This window comes from Nyctereutes procyonoides, unplaced genomic scaffold, assembly GCF_905146905.1.
Source record: "Nyctereutes procyonoides isolate TBG_1078 unplaced genomic scaffold, NYPRO_anot_genome, whole genome shotgun sequence".
Classification (NCBI taxonomy): domain Eukaryota; kingdom Metazoa; phylum Chordata; class Mammalia; order Carnivora; family Canidae; genus Nyctereutes; species Nyctereutes procyonoides.
The window spans coordinates 33764877-33782058 of NW_026575020.1; the positions used below are offsets into that span (position 1 = coordinate 33764877).

The following is a 17182-nucleotide window of genomic DNA, read 5'->3' on the forward strand; positions in this document are numbered from 1 at the left end:
CAGCCCCCGGACCGGCTGTGAGCAGCGAGAAACCAGATGGAGAGGGAAGAGGGCGGGGGTGGCGGGGTGGGGGGGAGCCACGGGCTCACCTCACTGTAGAGACAGGAAGGTCGAGGCCGGGGATGTGGGGGGCCCCCTGCGCCTGCACCCCAACAAGCCCAATCGGGCCCCTGCCCCTGACCACAGTGCCAGGGAAGAAAGGTGGACAAAATATTTCCTTACTAAGGATGGAAGGAGGCCGAGTCTCAGCAAGGGAAATGGATCTTAAGGAGGGTGGGAAAGAAGGGCTGAGCGCCGACAGGCCCGTGGTCATTTGTAAGAAGTTTATTTCGACATTTAAAAAAGAGAGAACCCGAGGGCCTGGCTGCCCCGGCAGGAGGCTGGAGGTGGGGGCTGGGTGTCGGGGTAGTGGGCAAGCCCCTTGGCCCCTTCCTGCCTCGCCTGGGAGGAAAGAGGGCACAGGCCACAGACTCACTGAATCACGGACACGGTCACGGGCTCATGGGTCACGAATAAATAACTTCATATACACTTTGCACACCTTATGTACAGCTCTGCCCCACCCGGCGCTGGAGGAGGGCTCCACGCTCCCCTCCGCCTGTGGGATGCGGGGAGAGGGCTGGGTGTACAGCTGGAGCACGGAGGGGAAGGGGGAGAGTGCAGCCGGGGTCGCCCCCACCTGCTCCCAAGGAGGTGCCGGGGTGCCCTAGGGAGCCGGGGGGGGGGGGGGGGGGCCTGTATGTACATCCGGCGGGTGGAAGTGGCTCCCTGATGGCGCGGACAGGACGGCGCACGCGGAGGGGGCTCAGGGACACTCAGTCTGGGTCCGGGCCTCAGGAGACTTGGCATACAGCCCTTGGGGGACGCTGGCTGGGACTCCGGGGAGGGGCGTTGACACCCCCGCGCCCCCCGAAGGGCAGGCGGAAGGGGCCCGCGCAGAGCCCCGGGGAGGCGGGCGGGCGCTTCACCGAGGCTGCGCGGCGCGCGGGAGGACGCCGGCCAGCGGGGGCAGCGGCGGGGGCGGCTCGCTGGCGCCCTGGAGTCCGTGGATGAGGATGCGGGGCACCAGAGGTCTCTGCAGGGCGGGCGGCGGCGCGCTGGGCCCGCGGTACAGATACAGCGCCGCGCCGGGATCCAGGTTGGAAACTAGACTCTGCGGGTAGAAATAAGGCGACGGGAACATCCGCTGGAGCGCTGAGTAATTGCCTGCCTCCGCCAGCAGCTCCAACCCGACTGCCGTCTGTCGCTTCCATTTAGTCCTAGGGACCGAAATAAACGCGTACCGCGGGGTCAGGGCTGCGGCACCCGAAGACCTCCGACCGGTCTCGTGTGCTTGGCCCAGAGCGCCTGCAGGGTGGCGGAGAGGGATCACACGAATTTGTCAATAAATAACGGAGTGCCTGGCACCGTGCTCAGGTGTCACATGCACCCGTTCCTATGATCTTCTTCCCGCCTTCCATGGCTATTTATCTCTATTTTACAGATCAGAAAACTGAGGCGTTGGCCAGTTTTCGAGATGGTTTCCAAAGAGGCAGAGCCGGGGCTGTAAGCCAGGCTTCCTGACCCCAAAGATGGGGTTCCAACCTCACCACACTCTGCTCCCGGGATCGGGATCGCGGGGGACATTTGGAACTGGGTTTTGTGGCTCCCCTGGGCATATCCAGCCAGGGATATGGGGGGACTTAGGAAGGCGGACCCCGGGGAGAGGATGGTGGGGGCAAGGGGTTGAGGGGTAGAAGAGGTTGGTCTGCTAGTGGTGGAAAGGGGCCCCGCGGCAGCTGAACCGGCAGCTGAACCATGGAGCTGGTGGATGCAAACACCGTGAGGTGCCCCTGTTGGCAGCAGGGGATTTCTGTAGAAGTGCCCAGGCCAGAGTCGGCCACTGGGGAGTATGAGTACTGGCTGCACACACCCTCTCCACCACACTGGATACCTCGGGCACCCAGCTCTCAGGCCTGTGGGGACCCAAATTAGGAGACCACCAGCTGAGTGTCCGCCTGGGGTTGGGGGTGGCAGGGAAGTCGGGGCCCTGCTGGTTCATTGCCTGAGCTTCAGCTGGGACCCCTGGGTGCACCTGGCCAGCGAGGCTGGGCCAGCCGACCACAGTCCCACCGAGGCAGGCACAGCCACACCAACTGCGTTTCCTTCCCTGAATTATTCATCATCATCATAATTGTGTAATTACTGTAACGGGCCTTAATTATTGATGCCCCGAGCAGTAATCGGTATTTATTATTAATGGGGAGATGTGTTCTGAGGCTTGTTTGTGGAAAGCACCATTCCAGCCTCCACTGAATGTGTGGGTGTGTGTGACTGTGTGAGTTGTGTCAATGTGAGTGTGCACCTGCAGGTGTGGGTGTGACCATGGATGTGTGTGTGAATGATTTCATCCTGTGACTGTGTTGGGGAGGGAGATGAGGAAGCAGCAGGTTCTAGACCAGTGCCCACCACCAGTTTCCAAATCACCCTGTCCCCAAGGAGCTGGAGCTGGGTCTGTTCCTTCCTTGGGTTTCAGGACTATAAAGGCTGAGGAGGCCATAAGAGTCCCAGGAGAGCTCGGACAGGCCCTCCCAGCCTCACACAGACACGTCAGGACTGCCACGTAGTAACTCCCACCCTCCAAGACATTCTGGATACGGAGGCCACCACCCCACCCCTGGCCTGGCACTGCCACCAAGAGAGCTCAGTGGCCCCCACAGGAGCTAAGGCTAGTCCCCAGGGAGGGGGATGGTAGGACCCTGGCTGGGATGCAGGCAGGCCTTGGGCCTCTCTGGTGGCCCGCGTGTCTGTCCTCCTGTCCTTGAGGGGGATGACTAGGCACTGGAGACCGAGTCCAGTCCTGTGGCTCTCCCTCACTGTGGACTTTGGGTAAGGCCTTCCCCCTACCCCCACCCCCAGGCCAGAGTTTCCTTACTTTTACAGAATAGGGAAGGCTCAGGCCCTTCTCAGCGCCAGGCGGTGCCCCAGTGGGTCCCTTGGAGGGGCAGTCAGGACAGGAGGGAGGGCCCTTTGCACCCCCCACCCCGCAGCCAGGCCTCACCTGCGGTTCTGGTACCAGGTCTTGACCTGCGTGTCGGTGAGGTTGAGCGAAGCTGCGAGCTCCATACGGTCCTGCACGCTCAGGTACTTCTGCCGCTCGAAGCTGCGCTCCAGCTGTGCCAGCTGATGGTCAGTGAAAGCCGTGCGCGCCTTGCGGGGCTTCTTGAGGCGCACTGGGGGGCTGTCCCGGGAGCTGGAGATCTCGCGGTCGCCCTCCTCCTTCACTGCGGAGACACAGCGGTGCGTCAGGGCCCGGCCTCCCCGCCTGCCTGCCCGCGCCCTCCCGCCCCGGCCTGGCCCTCGACGGCCCGCCGGCCCGTTGGTGGCAACCGCGGCTCCCGACCGCAGTGGCCCCGCCGCACTCGTGCGCGGCTCCGAGACCAGGACCTCCGGGCTCCCCAAACCCTCACGGAGGAGCAGCAGGACTGGTACTTCTGGGGACAAATGATCCAAAGCGAGAGGACGCGACCCGCTGGCTCTCCGCTGCGTTCCCTGGAGGGAGGAACGGAGGAGTAACCGAGACGGCGCCAGGCGACCAGGTGGAGACTCCTGGGGAGCGGGGGGTGCGGGGGGGGGGGGGGGGGTGCCAGCGGGTGGGCGGCGTAGGTGCGCGCCTCGGGGGGTGTGGGTCTGGGCTCTGCAGCCGCACCCGATTTTCTGGCCACGAGCGGACCCGGCAGGGAGGAAGCTGAGAGCCCGAATGTGGGGAGAAAAACCCGCGTGGAGAGGCAAAAACCTGTTCACCCCGCAGCGAAGCACTGTTCTAAGAAACGCCTAACCCTAGCGATCGCCCCCGCAGTGCCTGAGCTGCCAGGGAAAATACATGAGCGTTCGCCCCTCCAATGCGCCTGTCCCCGTTGTCCGTGTTCCTTGTCAATACAACGCCCGATCGGGGCCCCTGAGGCTTGAGAATGGACCCGACAGGGGCGGCTTCTTTTTTCCCCCCTCAGACACCTCCGTTCCTGGTCGACTGCACTGAAAACGCGCGCTTGATAGAACAAGCTCAGTTATCTCCCTCCTTCTCTCCCTCACGCGCTGATACAACCCACAAGACCGTGTCCCCAAAACTGGCTGCGCGAGCTGGGGCTTCCCCCTCGGTTTCCGTATTTTCTTTTATGGTGAGTTTCATTGTGCGTGGCGTTTGCAGTGACAGGGTTCAGCTGAATGCAAGTTGATTTCTCTCTGTAGGAAACAATAATCCGGTTAATTGAGCCACTAGGGAGCCAGATTTTTCAACTGGAAAGGCAGAGGTTCTCGGCCGGGAGAGCGCCGGCACCGGCACCGGGTGCGCAGAGACGGGGAGCAGGGAGGGCCTGATCTGCCGAAACCTCACCGGATGCTTCCCTCCTGTTTCCACAGGGCTCTTGGCCCAGGATCTCCCTGCCCCCCCTGAGCTGGGGCCGCATTGGGGTACGTCAGCCTCAGGAGGTGTTGGGATGGGCAAAATTTGAGTTGTCTGTGCCCGAAAGTAAAGTTGACATGATGAGTATGAGGAAACAATTATTCAAACCTCAAACTTGATATTGTGGAAACCCTGCTTTTTGATGGACCGGCCTGGACTGAGTATGGAAATCCCTAGCTTCTTAGGCTGAGATGGGGGGTTGAGTTTGTGGTGTCATGAACGGGTTGGATACTTGGGCTTTTCTCTAATCCTTCTTTGGCACAGGCTGGACCCTTTGGATCTGCACTGGGTGCCCCTCAGCATCAGCCTCCGAAACGGTCTTAGCCCAGTGGGGCCTCAGACTGTGGTCTGGAGGCCACATCTCAATGCCCCCAGAGTCCCAGGCCCACCGACCTACCCTCTCCGAGTAAAGCACTGGCTGGATTTCTCCACGGACACTGGCTCTAGTAGGCAGGACCTAGCCGCATACTGCCTTACTTCAAAGCCTGGTTTCGGTTTCTTTGAGCGTGATGATCGAGGAGTCTTTGATGCCAAAAAAAAAACGGGATGGGGCTGACCTTCCCTCTCTACCCTCCTTGGAAGAAATTATTCTTAGCGCGGAAGGTGGATGGGGAGTTGAATTGCTGAGAGCCCGCCCCGGCTGGCCGGCTGGCTGGCTGGCTCGCTCAGTGTGTCTCTGTTGCAACAAGGCTTCCTAATTCGGTCCCTGAAAAACTCGCCTCCACGTTGGAGAAACGCTCCAGACAATGTCTCAGCAGAGGATGTTTCCGCTTTTACCCGGGAGCTTTGTAAGTGCAAAGGCAGCAGTGCCTAGGGGTGGTGGTGGTAGGGAGAACTTCACCACCCTCCCCTGCTCCAAACCTATTTAAGTGATATGTGGACAGCCGGCCCTCATCACCTCCCTGATCAGATATCATCAGGGACAGGAGAAGAAAATTGATATTCCAATTATCTTAAACGAAATCGCGCCTCAAAATCCCACCTACGGGCAAAGAAATAAAAAGAGACAAGAGCCAAACTATCTTTCACCTCCACCAGCACCAGCCGTTAGCAAGCAGCATTGGGGATTTTCACCCTTAGTGTAACCATAATGCTGGGGTGTCATTGAGAATTATTAATAACAAACCACTATGTCATAAATACATATTTACACTGCCCCCCTCACCTGTCTTTTCTCCGGGGCAAGTTTTCTTTGCGTCTCTAAACGGGCCAGGGGGCGGTGGTGGGGTGGGCGGGACAAGGGTCGCTGGACTACATGCCTCTGGACCTCCTCCTTCCTGGCTTCTCTAGCCCAATCGGCCCTTTTTCTAGGCATGGCTGGCCCGGTGAGGCTGAAGGAGACTCTCAGTAGCTAGTGTGGGGAAGTGGAGAGCAGTGAGATGTGGAGCAGGACCCCAAATGGATTTCGGTTTGTGGTCAGGGTCTGTCCACAAATGAACTCTTGGTTGGGAGGAGAGCGTTAAAGTGAGCTTCCCTAAATTCTTCTGAAGACTTTGTACAAATAGGGTGGAGCAGGTGCAGGGCTCCCAAGACAATAAAGAGGTTGCCTTATTAGGGAAGCTTTATCTCATGAAAAGGGTTCTCAGAATTAATTGTAAGACGGAAAGAGCTCTGAGCAGCCTCTACCAGCCCCTAGTTTTCTGCTGGATGGGGACACAGAGCTTTCTCCCTTGCCAGCCCGAGACTCATTTCCCTCCTGCCTCTTGACTTCTTCCTAGAAAGAATTTTGCACCTCTGGCCTCACCAAAGAGCTAAAGTCAAGGTAGTGGCTGGGAGTGAGAAAGAAAATTAGGGACTCTTTCCTTCTTTGAATCCCAATCTTAGCTTCCAGATCAAGACGGGATGGAAAAAGAATGACATCAACAAAAAGATTCACAGAGGTGGAAAGGCAAATGAGGGGACGGCAGCTCCAATATTGGAGAAGCAGGGAGGGTCACTTGGGAGTCTCTGGGCCCCATACACAGCCTGAAGTTGGTTGCCCGATGCACTTGAAATCAAATTCAGTGAGAACCACTGGGTCGGTGCAGGGTCCTCTCCTCTTGACCAGACCTCTGAACCTGCTCCCCACCGGCTGCTGTTTCTACTTTGAAGTGAGCCTTTCTTTTGCATGATTCCCAGGGCCCAGATCTCACTGGGCCCAACGGGAGGGAAAGCTCATTCCTCTTCCCGCCTGGGAAGTTCAGATTAAAGGGGAAAATTCTGACTGTTTTTAAGGCTCCGTCTGAAATATCCTGCTAGGTTTTTACTCTTCTAAAAGGACGTTCAAGCAGAACCCTTGGGAATCTTCCATTGCTTCTGCAAGATTTTTTCCCAGAGAACGATTAGCCTGATAGGAAACAGCTCCTGGGCACCAGTGATGCTGGAAGAGTGGTCCCAGGTGAAGTTTAGAAAGTTCGCTTTTTGCATTTTGGGGAATCTCTCCTGGGAAACAGAGTGTCCCTCTTCTACTTTCTCTGATGGGCTCTGTTGCTCAAAGGCATAGCCACGGGGCCAGCTGAAAGGTTCAGACAAGACCAAAAGGTTCAGCCCGGGCCCTGGGGGAATGCCAAGTGAGCATGTTCATGTCCCTGTGTGCTTTTAGAAATATAGCAGTTCTTAGAGATGTAGCATGCCATCCCCCCCGCTGCCAAGTTTTCTCCCGTTTTCTTACCTTTATACTCAGAGTCCGATGAGGCGTTACTGCCACTTTTGTCCAGCTTGTCTCTAAAGTCCTCCCCAGCCTTGGCCACAAGACGGCCCCCAGGCTCAGGGGCGGCCAGCTGCCCGCTGCTAGAGTAGGGTGCACAGGCCGCTAGTGGTTTGCAGTCGGCAAGGATGTCCCTGATCAGAAAGGAGGAGGTCACGGTGCGCGACTGGGCTGGGGCTGAGAGCTGCCCAGGCTGCAGGTGGGAGTCCAAACCTGGGCCTGATGCCCCGCCAGGCCGCGGGGTGCCCGTCTCCAGACAGTCCCTTCCTGGTGAGGCTGGTGAAGAGCAGTCGCTGCTGCTCTCGGAGCGAGGACTCAGCTCCAGGGGCGAGCGGCAGTCCCCAAGCAAGGGGTCCCCCTTGGGAAGGGCGGGGCTGCCCGCGCGGTGGGAGAGAATGGAGTCGATCCCAAAGCCATTGGAGCCTTCCATAGCCAAGCTGCGACCTGTCCTCCCCAAAAGCTCCCCACCCACCCCCAACCCCAGCCGCCGCTGCCCCTGCCCCTAGCTGCGGGCTGGCATGGGGAAGGCGGGCAGGGAGCCTGCGGGCACCTTGGATGGAGTTCAGCCTTGGGGGAGCCGGGGAGCTCTGGGCCAACCTCCTCTGCGCATTAGATCCAAAAGGGCTCAGCGCGTCTTCTGCAGCATCGCGCCGAGCCGCCGAGCCGAGGGGGGGTGGTGGGAGTGTCAGGGAGGAATGGGAGGGAGGGTGCGCCAAGTTGGGGAGAGCAAAGGGGGAGATGGACGGCCTGAGCGCCCCTTTGGCACAGAAGAGATGCGAGGATGTTGGAATCTAAATAAAGAACGGCTTTAAAAAAAAGAATCCAAACCGCACGCTTCCTCCAGGCTAGCAGTGGCCGAGGGCAGCGGGGCGAGAACCGCGGATAGCAGCGGGCCGAGCCGCGCTACCAGCCGGCGGAACGGAGCGCACCTGGCGGCGTCAGCACCGCGGATAGCGGCGGCGGCGGCGGCGGCGGCGGCCCGCGGCGCATGGCGCTGCACCTGGCCGGGGAGGTCCTGTCGCCGCGCTCCCTCCGCGCCGGGCCCGTCAGCACCGAGGACAGCGCCTCCGGCCCCGCGGGCGCAGCTCTCGGCGCGTCCTCCGCGCGAGCCTTCGCCTCCCCCCCTTCCTTTAAAAAATGAACTTGTGTCACTTTTACTTTGGGGCTGGGTTTTTTTTTTGTTTCTTTTTTTTTCGTTGTGTTGTGTGTGTTTTTTTTAAAGGGGACTCGCCCACGTGTCCCCGGAGTGATGACGCTGATTGGCTCCGGCCGATTTTGGGGGTGATGTCACGGCTCCGCAAGCCGCTGCCCGATTCCCTTTCAGTTTGATTAAAAGAGACACTGAATTAATTACAGCACAGACCCAACTGTTTACCGGCGATTTCCACACGGTTTGCTTTCATTAGGCCGGTGATGAGGCTCCTAATGAGGGTGATTAGCCGAGGGGGGCACGGGCTAGCGGGGAGGGGTCCGGAGCCGGCTGTCTCTGCCGGTGGGTCGGGATGGGAGGTTTTTAAAGTTTTCCCTAACCTCTTCCACAGTTATTCAAATTATTTGTCCGCGGGGCTGTCAGAGATACTTTCTCCATCTCTTCCCCCACACACACACACACACCCTCCAACGCTTTCTTCTTCCTCCAGCGAAAGGGACTAAGCCCAGCTGAGAAAGAAGCGTGTGTGTCTGTAAAAGCCCTGACCTGGTCGTGGGGGAAGAGATGTTAGTTTAAGCGACATTGTTTTGGAGTGTTTTCGTTGGGCTTTAGATGTCTCCCACATAGGACACTTGCAGCCCTGTGTCTGCCCTCTTTAGACCCTGCAGGGTTCTCAGGGGTTTGAGAAAGCCTGGAGCCGGGCCCTGAAATGGAATCGGGCACAACGATGGCCTCATTGTGGGGCAAGGGTGGAGCACATGGGGAGATCGTGTCGGGGACACTGAGGACCCCGAGAAATCTGACTGGTTCCCGGGAGGCAGCGCACCGGACAAAGAAGGCAGAGACCTCTGCCCAGCTCACAGCCCCTCCTGTGGTGTGTGTGCCAGGCACCGGGTGTTTTTGTACCTCTAAACAGGGACGCAAAAGAGAGTGCGAGTATAGATGTCTGCAAATGGCTTGGTTTCTTACTCCGCACGGAGCCGGAGCTCGCTCGGGGGATATGTTTTCAAGGCAGCGCTGGAAACACGGTCTTTTCATTGAGAATAACATGTGCCCACGCCCTCCTGACTCCCCCAGCCACAGTGCTCGAGTTCCGTGTCTTTCAGGGGCTGAGCCTCCAGTGTGGGGCCCAGGGCGGCGGGCAGATCTGAAGCGTGGCCGGGCCTGGATCAGCCCGGATCCTCCCGGCGCGGCCCCAGGGATCGCGACCCAGGGCGGTGGCCGAGGGCGGAGAGAGCCGAGCCATTGCACCTGCAGGCAGCCCCGCAGGCCCTGGGCACCCTTGGCCAGCTCCAGGCAGGGAGCCCAGGCCTTCCCAGGCAGGTTGTGTGCTGCCGACCCCTTCCCCACAGGCCCCCAGAAAACCACCCGGGCCCCGCATCAGGCTCAGCGGCCGAGGGGGCAGTGGAACTGTGAGGCCTCCGCTTCCCCCTAAACCCGACACCGGGTGCCGGTGGGAGCCCCGCACTGCCCGGCGAGCAGAAACTTTCTTCCTGCTCCGGCGACGTTGGCGGTGGCCTCACGCCTGGCTCCCCACGCTCTCCCCCTGCGCCTGCCGGCAGATTGGAAGCGGCCTCGCCGCCGGCCGGGCTGGGAGCGAGGACGGGCAGCTCCCCGGGGACCGCGGGCCCCGCTCGGCTGCAAGCTGTCGGGGAAGCAGGAGGGCGGGCGCCGAGGGGCCGCTAGCAGACAGGCCCCCGCCCCAGCTCGGCCGCAGTTGCAGTGGACGCTTCCTGTGGCGGGCCGGCGGGCAGCTCGTTCATTTTCGTTGGGTGGATAGGGAAGGGGACATACATCACCAGGGCCGCAGGCTGCCTTGGCCCTTCCCGGCCAGCCCCCAGCTCGGGCCTCGTTCCTACTGCTCTGGGTGCCTCTCGAGGCCTTTTCTACTTTCTCCACTCTGTCGCCCCACCCCTGCTCCTTGAGGCTTGGTGCTGCATCCTTGAAGCAACCATCTCCAACAGTGCAGCCAAGGTCCCAACTCCAGCCAACAAGATCCCCCATCCCGGGCCTCTGAGAGGTCATGATGCACCCAGGGCCAGGATCCATGGACCCGCCCAGGTCCTGAGAAAGTCGTTGTCCTGCTCTTGTCAGCCCTGTGCCAGGCAGACCTGTATCTGGCGGGGCACGGACCTTCTCTGGCCTCCTGGTCTTAGGCTGGGGTTTGGATCCCGGACCTATCGAAAAACGAAGCCTCCAGTAGTGCTGAGCCCTGAGCCACGGGGAACAGAGCTGCAGCAGGGTGTGTGTAAGGGCGAAACTTACAGTTGAAAAGAACAGCATGAACCCGGACCTCCTGCAGCCCTGGCTGGCTTCTCAGCATTCCTTAGAGCCCGAGAATATTTAACAAGTTGTTAGTGTGCTATCATTAGTATTGAATGATCATGGTCTATTCTAATATAGAACATGCTATGCAATTTATTTCATTTGGAAATTTCTCTGAGATTCAGCGTCTCATTAACCTCGTTTTATTCTTATCTGGGTGTTTCCAGCTCCACCACCAGTCCTCCTCCATTCTCTTTTCTCTGTCACCTGGATGGTTCTTGCATCTCAGCCGGTCCACAGCCTATGAGGTTTGTGTGTGTGTGCTCACCTGGGCTCTTGTTTAGCTGGGAAGGCGTCGGAGAATAGGCATTTGACTGAGCATCCAGGGGTTCCCGGGCAGGTAATACGACCGACCCTTTCAGAAAGGAGCCTGGTTGGTCCTGGATGGATAAAAGGGGTTTGAGGTCCAGCAAAGCTGGGTGTGGACCTTAGCAAGTGACTTACCTCGGAAAGTTCCATTTAAAGCAGGAGGAAGACTTCTTGCCCACTCCCCAAGGAGAAAGTGAGCCTGGTGGGGGGACTTGGGGGCCTCAAGGGGAAACAAAGTGAATGAGTGTTGCAAGGGCACTTCCTGGACCAGGCTCCCAGGATTGCTCTGTCTTACAAAGGGCTCCGTACTGCCACTCCAGCACCCAGACCCCTGTGCCAGGCTCCTTTTTCTCCCTCTTCAGCCTCTCATTTCTTCTTGGACCTTCTAGCTTCACATTCCAGTTATTTAGGCTCTTTGAGGTTGTTTTTTTTTTAATTTTTAAGATTTTATTTATTTGAGAGAGAAAGACAGCACAAGTAGGGGAGGGGCAGAGGGAGAGGGAGAGCCCCCTCTCCCTCTCCCGCTGAGCAGGGAGCCCAAGGACTGACTCAAGGTTCAATCCCAGGATCCAGGGATCATGACCTGAGCAGAAGGCAGATGCTTCACCTCCTGAGCCACTCAGGGGCTCTGAGGTGGCTTTAAAAAAAAACCTTTCAGCCTCTCCTGGGTTAAACAAACAAACAAACAAACCCAGAGCCCTAGATGGTCCCAAACCACTCACTCACAGACAGAGAGACACCCACAGAGAAGGAGCTGTCAAGCTGTCACTCTTCTCCAGGGACAGGAAGGGCAGCTTCATGGACAAGTCTTCAGAAGATCTGGGTTCTGGCTCTGACCTTACTCTGAGCAGAACATCTCTCTGGCCTGGACAAACATTCAGTTTCAGAGATTTGTAGCCAGGGGTGTGGGTGGAAGAGGCCCATGGATGGGGATGAAGATGGTGATGAAGGAGAATACACATCCTCCTGCTCCACCTGAGGCTCTTGGCTCGGGTTTGGCTTTGGGTCAGGAATTGCCCTGGGAGTGTCTGGGCTTCTGGCTGGGCCATGGTTCTTACCAACCAACTTCCTTCTTCTCAGCTTCCCCTCCCTCTCCACGGAATGCCCCCAGGCCGCAGGCATGGAGGAGGGGTTGTTCTGGCAAGTTTTGTTCCCTTGGCTCAGCGAGCAGAGCAACACAGGGGAGATGCACCCACAGCCTTTTGAGAATGCTCCTCAGGTCCTCTTGGCCCATAAAGAATTGTAACCTGAATGCCATTCAAGGTCCTGAGTAACTGGGACCAGAGGCAGTGCGGTGTGGTCAGGGCGGGTGGTTGAGGATATGGACTGCACAACTGGCCAGACTTGAGGAAGAATCCTGGTTCTAATGTCCAGGCTGGGACCAAGGGGAGGCAGGTGAGGTGAGCCACCAACATCTATACTGAAACGATTGCTAGTTTGTCCATCAGAAATTTTAAAATTTTGATTTAAAAAATTGCTTTAGGAGATCCCTGGGTGGCTTGGCGGTTTGGTGCCTGCCTTCAGCCCAGGGAGTCCCGGGATCAAGTCCCGTGTTGGGCTTGCATGGAGCCTGCTTCCCCCTCTGCCTGTGTCTCTGCCTCTCTCTCTCTGTGTCTCTCATGAATGAATAAATAAAATCTTTTTAAAAAATTGCCTTAAAGTATTGTTTGTCTTGGTTACTGTTTGGGGGCAGTCCTGTAAATGTTGTGCTTTATCTGCCTCATTATAGTCCCAGCCCTGCTCTGCGACTTTGAGCAAATACTTTCTGAGCCATGGCTCTTTCAACTCTAAGGTGAGGATGATGTGGCCCACTTTACCCGGTCTTTGTGAGGACTCTGTACCCGGCTCAGACCCTGGAGAGTGGTGATTATGCAACTCATGATACAATTACTACTAACAACAGCCAGAGCTTTTTCTCTGGCAGGTTATCTTGTCTCCTCAGCCCCTGCTGCAGAGGTCAGCTCCCCACCTTTGCCCAGGGCCTTCCAACTAAAACCTGTTTTTAATGTGGAGTGGGCAGGGGATTTGGATGACAGAGGCCAGGCCTGGATGCTAATATCTCTCTGCTCTGCAAACAGATGGGTTGGACAAGGATTTGGACAATTCATGGGCCTCAAGGTCATGCTGTTCTCAACCATTTGTGTTGTTTAGCTCAAAACCCCATGGAGCTCCTGAAACCAGAAAGAGAGCATATCCTTTATTTCCCTCCTCTCCTTCTCACCCTCCTGCCTCCCCTCCTTCCCTCCTCCTTCTCTCCCTCCCTTCCCTCCCTCCCTTCCTCACTTTTTTCCTTCTGAGCATGCACTCTGGCCTGTGCACTGGGCTAGATGCTGGCAATGCCATGGGGATTATGAGAGAAAGGATCTGCCTCACGAATCCAAAGAGGACAGTGGTGTCCATCAATCTAAACTCCTTTTTAGGGGACACCTGGGTGGCTCAGCAGTTGAGCGTCTGCCTTTGGCTCAGGGCATGATCCTGGTCTGGGGATCGAGTCCCACATTGGGCTCCCTGTTAGGAACCTGCTTCTCCTTCTGTCTATGTCTCTGCTTTTCTCTGTCTCTCAGGAATAAATAAAATCTTTAAAACAAACAAACAAACTTCTTTTTAGGGGTGCGTGGATGGCTAAGTTGGTGAAGTGTCTGCCTTTTCAGCTCAGGTCATGATCTCAGGGTCCTGAGATCAAGCCTTGCATTGTTGTCAGGCTCCCTGCTCAGGGAAGAGTCTGCTTCTCCCTCTCCCTTTTGCCCCTCCCTCCACCCCCCACCTCCCCCCACCCCCACACTGTTCATGCTCTCTCTCACTCTCTCAAATAAATAAAATATTTTTTTAAAAATGAACTCCTTTTCATAGATAATTTCTCATTTGTGGATTCAAGTTTAAAGTGTACCTGCATTCAGTTCTAGGAACCTGTGTAAAAAGCCAACCTAGTTTTTTTTTTTTTTTTTTTTTTAATGATGATTTCAAGCATCAAAGCAGACCCAAAAAGAAATGCAGCAAAAAGACTGTTTTGGTCCAAAAAGCCAAATGTGAGAGAAGGTACTTGATTGGACACAGACCTATCTGGCTTCCATGAGGCCCACCTGGGCATCTGAGCCGCTGGTCCACTTGCTGCCATGGACACGTGCCTTCTCTCGCCCTAAATCTCTGATTTCTAAACCAGCACTAGTTGAGGCATGGGGTAGGTGAACCAGAAAGCCAAACCATCTCCATCTGGATCCTAGGCCCAACCCTGGGGACTGGATTTAGAATCTGCGGCCTACCAACAGGCTTCCTCTTCAGACTTCTAGCAACGCCCTGCCAGGCAGAAGCAGAAATTTCCATTGGCTCACTGCTACCAACACTGATAAAAATGCTGCAGGACTGTCAGATTCCAGAATCCCACCTTTGTTCTTCTGGCCTAGAAAACATTTATCTGGTTATGTCAGTGGGAGAGACAGAGACAGAGAGGCAGGGAGACAGAGGGAGAGGGAGACGGAGAGGAAGAGGGAAAGGGAGAGAGAGAAAGAGAGAGGGAGGAGAGAATGAGTGAGGCTTGGGCTCTGGTTTGGTTTGGGCCCTGGTTTAAAAACCCAGGAGTAGACTGAAGTCAGTGGGGGTTGAGCACGAACAGAAAGCCAGACCTATCATCCATGAGGTCTGTCCCAGTCCTAGTTTGGCTGCTAAGTGGCTCTGCAACCCTCTGTCTTGTCTGGCAGGACCAGCTGTTTTCTTAAGCCCCTCCCTGTCACGGGTCCTATTTCCAGAGGCCCCATCTTGCCACTGTAGCACCCCACACCTGCACTTGCTCCCTCCCCTGCTAAGTACTGAGCAGCGTGCAAATGGCCCCTTCCACCTGGTGGGGGGTACCCCAAGGAATTTCAAGCTGTCCAGATGAAGGTCCAGCTGCTTTCCTGTGGCTCATGAAGGCAGTGCCCATGGGCCTCTTTGTTTGGTTAAATCTCTGATGGGATGTTGCCAAGAAACCCAACAAGGAGGTAAACTGCCAAACATCAAGGAAATGAGCAAAACCAGGGACATAAGGCCATACCTCTGATAATGGCTATCCTGGCATGGCACTTCTTGGTGGGCGATTAGGAGGACTTGGGATGGAAAGCTAAGCTCTCCCCATTGCCACCCACCTTGGAGAAGTGGTTTGAGGAGAAGGCTCTGGAACACATGGTGGTGGACTGGACACGGGCCTGGGGCTGGCTTACTGAGTGCCGACAGGCCTCCTTTGACATCTGTTTTCTATGTGTGAAACAAGGGGAGTGGACGTGGTGGGGGGAGGTTAACAAATGATTCTCAAGGCTCCTCCTGGCTGGAACCTTCAGGGGTTCTACCCCAGGTTATTAAAGGGCAGTCAGAGCAACCCCAGTTGTGCTGGGGGACCCCTGGCCGGGGTCGACGCAGGGGAGCACAAGTGCTCAGCCTGATGCAACTGGACACCCAAGAAAGTGGAATCAGATCGGAATCTGACCTGGGGCTTCGTGCAGGCACGAATAATTAATGAAGAGGGAAGAACCAAGCTGGGGGAGGGACGCAGGGACGGAAGGACCGCGAACTTCCAAGGCCTCTGACTAGGACTCGCCAGTGGGTGGCGCTATAGGACAAGGAGCTGAGGGGCTCTCCGTGGAGAGCGGCTGGCATCTCCAGGACAGGACCCAGGGTGCTGCTCCAGGATCACCTGCCACAGCCCCAGGGGGTGTCATGGCCCGCGGCCTACCCTGCTGGGACACGACGTGATCATATAAGCAAAAGAGACACTCCATAGCTTTTTCTGTCCCACTCCTGGACTTCCTCCTTCGCCCAGGTCCTTGGAAAAGCAGACAACGACCCCCTCCCTAAGTTGTCTTAGTAGAGATTGCCTCAGCCTTTGGTGGACAGAGCCTACATTCAGGTCCCTCAGGAAATTCTGCATGCCCCCTTCCACTTTCTGAAGGGGACATCAGGGCAAAAAAGTGGATTTAATTCAAAATATCTTTACCTTCTTTTTTTTTAAGATTTTATTTATTCACGAGACACACACACACACACACACACACAGAGGCAGAGACACAGGCAGAGGGAGAAGCAGGCTCCATGCAGGGAGCCTGATGTGGGACTCGATCCCGGGTCTCCAGGATCACGCCCTTGGCCGAAGGCAGGCGCTAAACCACTGAGCCACCCAGGGACCCCTATCTTTACCTTCTTGATGTACCTAGACACAAAGTCTTTTGATCCTTTATTATTATTATTTTTAAGATTCTATTCATTTAAGAGAGAGAGAGAGAAAATGAGCTGAGGAGAAGGGCGAAAGGCGAGAGAGAGGCAGACTCCCCACTAAGCAGGGAGCCTGATGCAGGGCTCAACGCAAGTCTCATTCCGAGACCCTGAGATCATGACCTGAGCCAAAGGCAAGATGCTTAATCGACTGAGCCACCCAGGCATTGTTCCTTTAAAAGCATGCCCTTGTCACAGGATTCTGGTTGCCCTTTTTTTAGTGTGCTTTATTAATAAGAAGACAATGATTCACATTAATCTATTGCTTAGAAGTGCCAGACCCTGTGCTAATCATGTTGTACACATTCTTTGCTGTAATCATGATCTAATTTAGCTTGAGGAAAAAAAATAATTTAGCTTGAGGAAATGTCCTATACCATGCCAGGGTCCTGACTCACAGATGAGGTAGAGAGGTTAAGACGCTTGCTCAAAGTCAACCAGAAATCCCTTGATGATGCTGGGCTTCACGCTCCTGACCACATGGAATGGCTGCAGCTCAGTGGCCAGGCTCCTTGGGACTCTCCTGTGTGCCCACACCAGGCCCACTGCTCCCTGCGGGTCAAAAGACTTCAGGGTGGCTTTAGCCAAAATCAGTAGGGGTGCTTGTTTCCCCCTGGCTCGTGTGGTGGCAGGAGGATTTCTGGCCCTTGGAGTAGGTTGGGGTCTGTCAAGGTCCTGGCTGGGCTAGGTTCCTGCGGGGTGTTAGTGTGTGTGGCATTTGTATGGCATTGGGAGACATGTGCGTGTGGGGGCGGGGGTGGGAAGGCTGATCAAGAAATTCAATCAGACCTGTAATCACCAGACGTGGTGTGTCTCCCTGCCCAGCACTCGGCCTGTGGGGGGCAGGAGCCGGAGCAGACATTCATGCAGGAGGTCCTTCCACAGATAGCACTAGCCTTTACCATGTATGCCAGGCCCTTGGGATCTCGGGTCCCTGATCCCATGCGACATCCCTGCCACAGGAGAGACAGGCAGTAAACAAGGCATCGTTGTTTTGTAGATAATCAAACAAGCTGATGTGAATTTTACTGGT

At 56.4% G+C, this 17182-nt stretch overlaps 1 protein-coding gene across 1 annotated transcript; it reads right to left on the minus strand.

Annotated features, from left to right (window-relative positions):
• Window positions 1-964: 964 nt before the first annotated feature.
• BARHL1 (BarH like homeobox 1) lies at window positions 965-7557 on the minus strand. Its single transcript, XM_055315297.1, has 3 exons — window positions 7092-7557; window positions 3041-3263; window positions 965-1259 (listed from the first exon to the last, which is right to left on the minus strand). Exons 1-3 carry the CDS (start codon window positions 7555-7557, stop codon window positions 965-967), a joined length of 984 nt encoding a protein of 327 aa, XP_055171272.1.
• Window positions 7558-17182: the final 9625 nt, after the last annotated feature.

Bases quoted from the DNA above. Each gene is read 5' to 3' on its own strand.
- BARHL1 (XM_055315297.1), bottom strand. From the start codon at position 7,557: ATGGAAGGCTCCAATGGCTTTGGGATCGACTCCATTCTCTCCCACCGC. The intron at 3,264-7,091 runs GTAAGAAAACGG...GTGTCTCCGCAG, and splicing joins ATCGGACTCTGAGTATAAAG to TGAAGGAGGAGGGCGACCGC. The intron at 1,260-3,040 runs GTGAGGCCTGGC...TTCGGTCCCTAG, and splicing joins ACCTGGTACCAGAACCGCAG to GACTAAATGGAAGCGACAGA.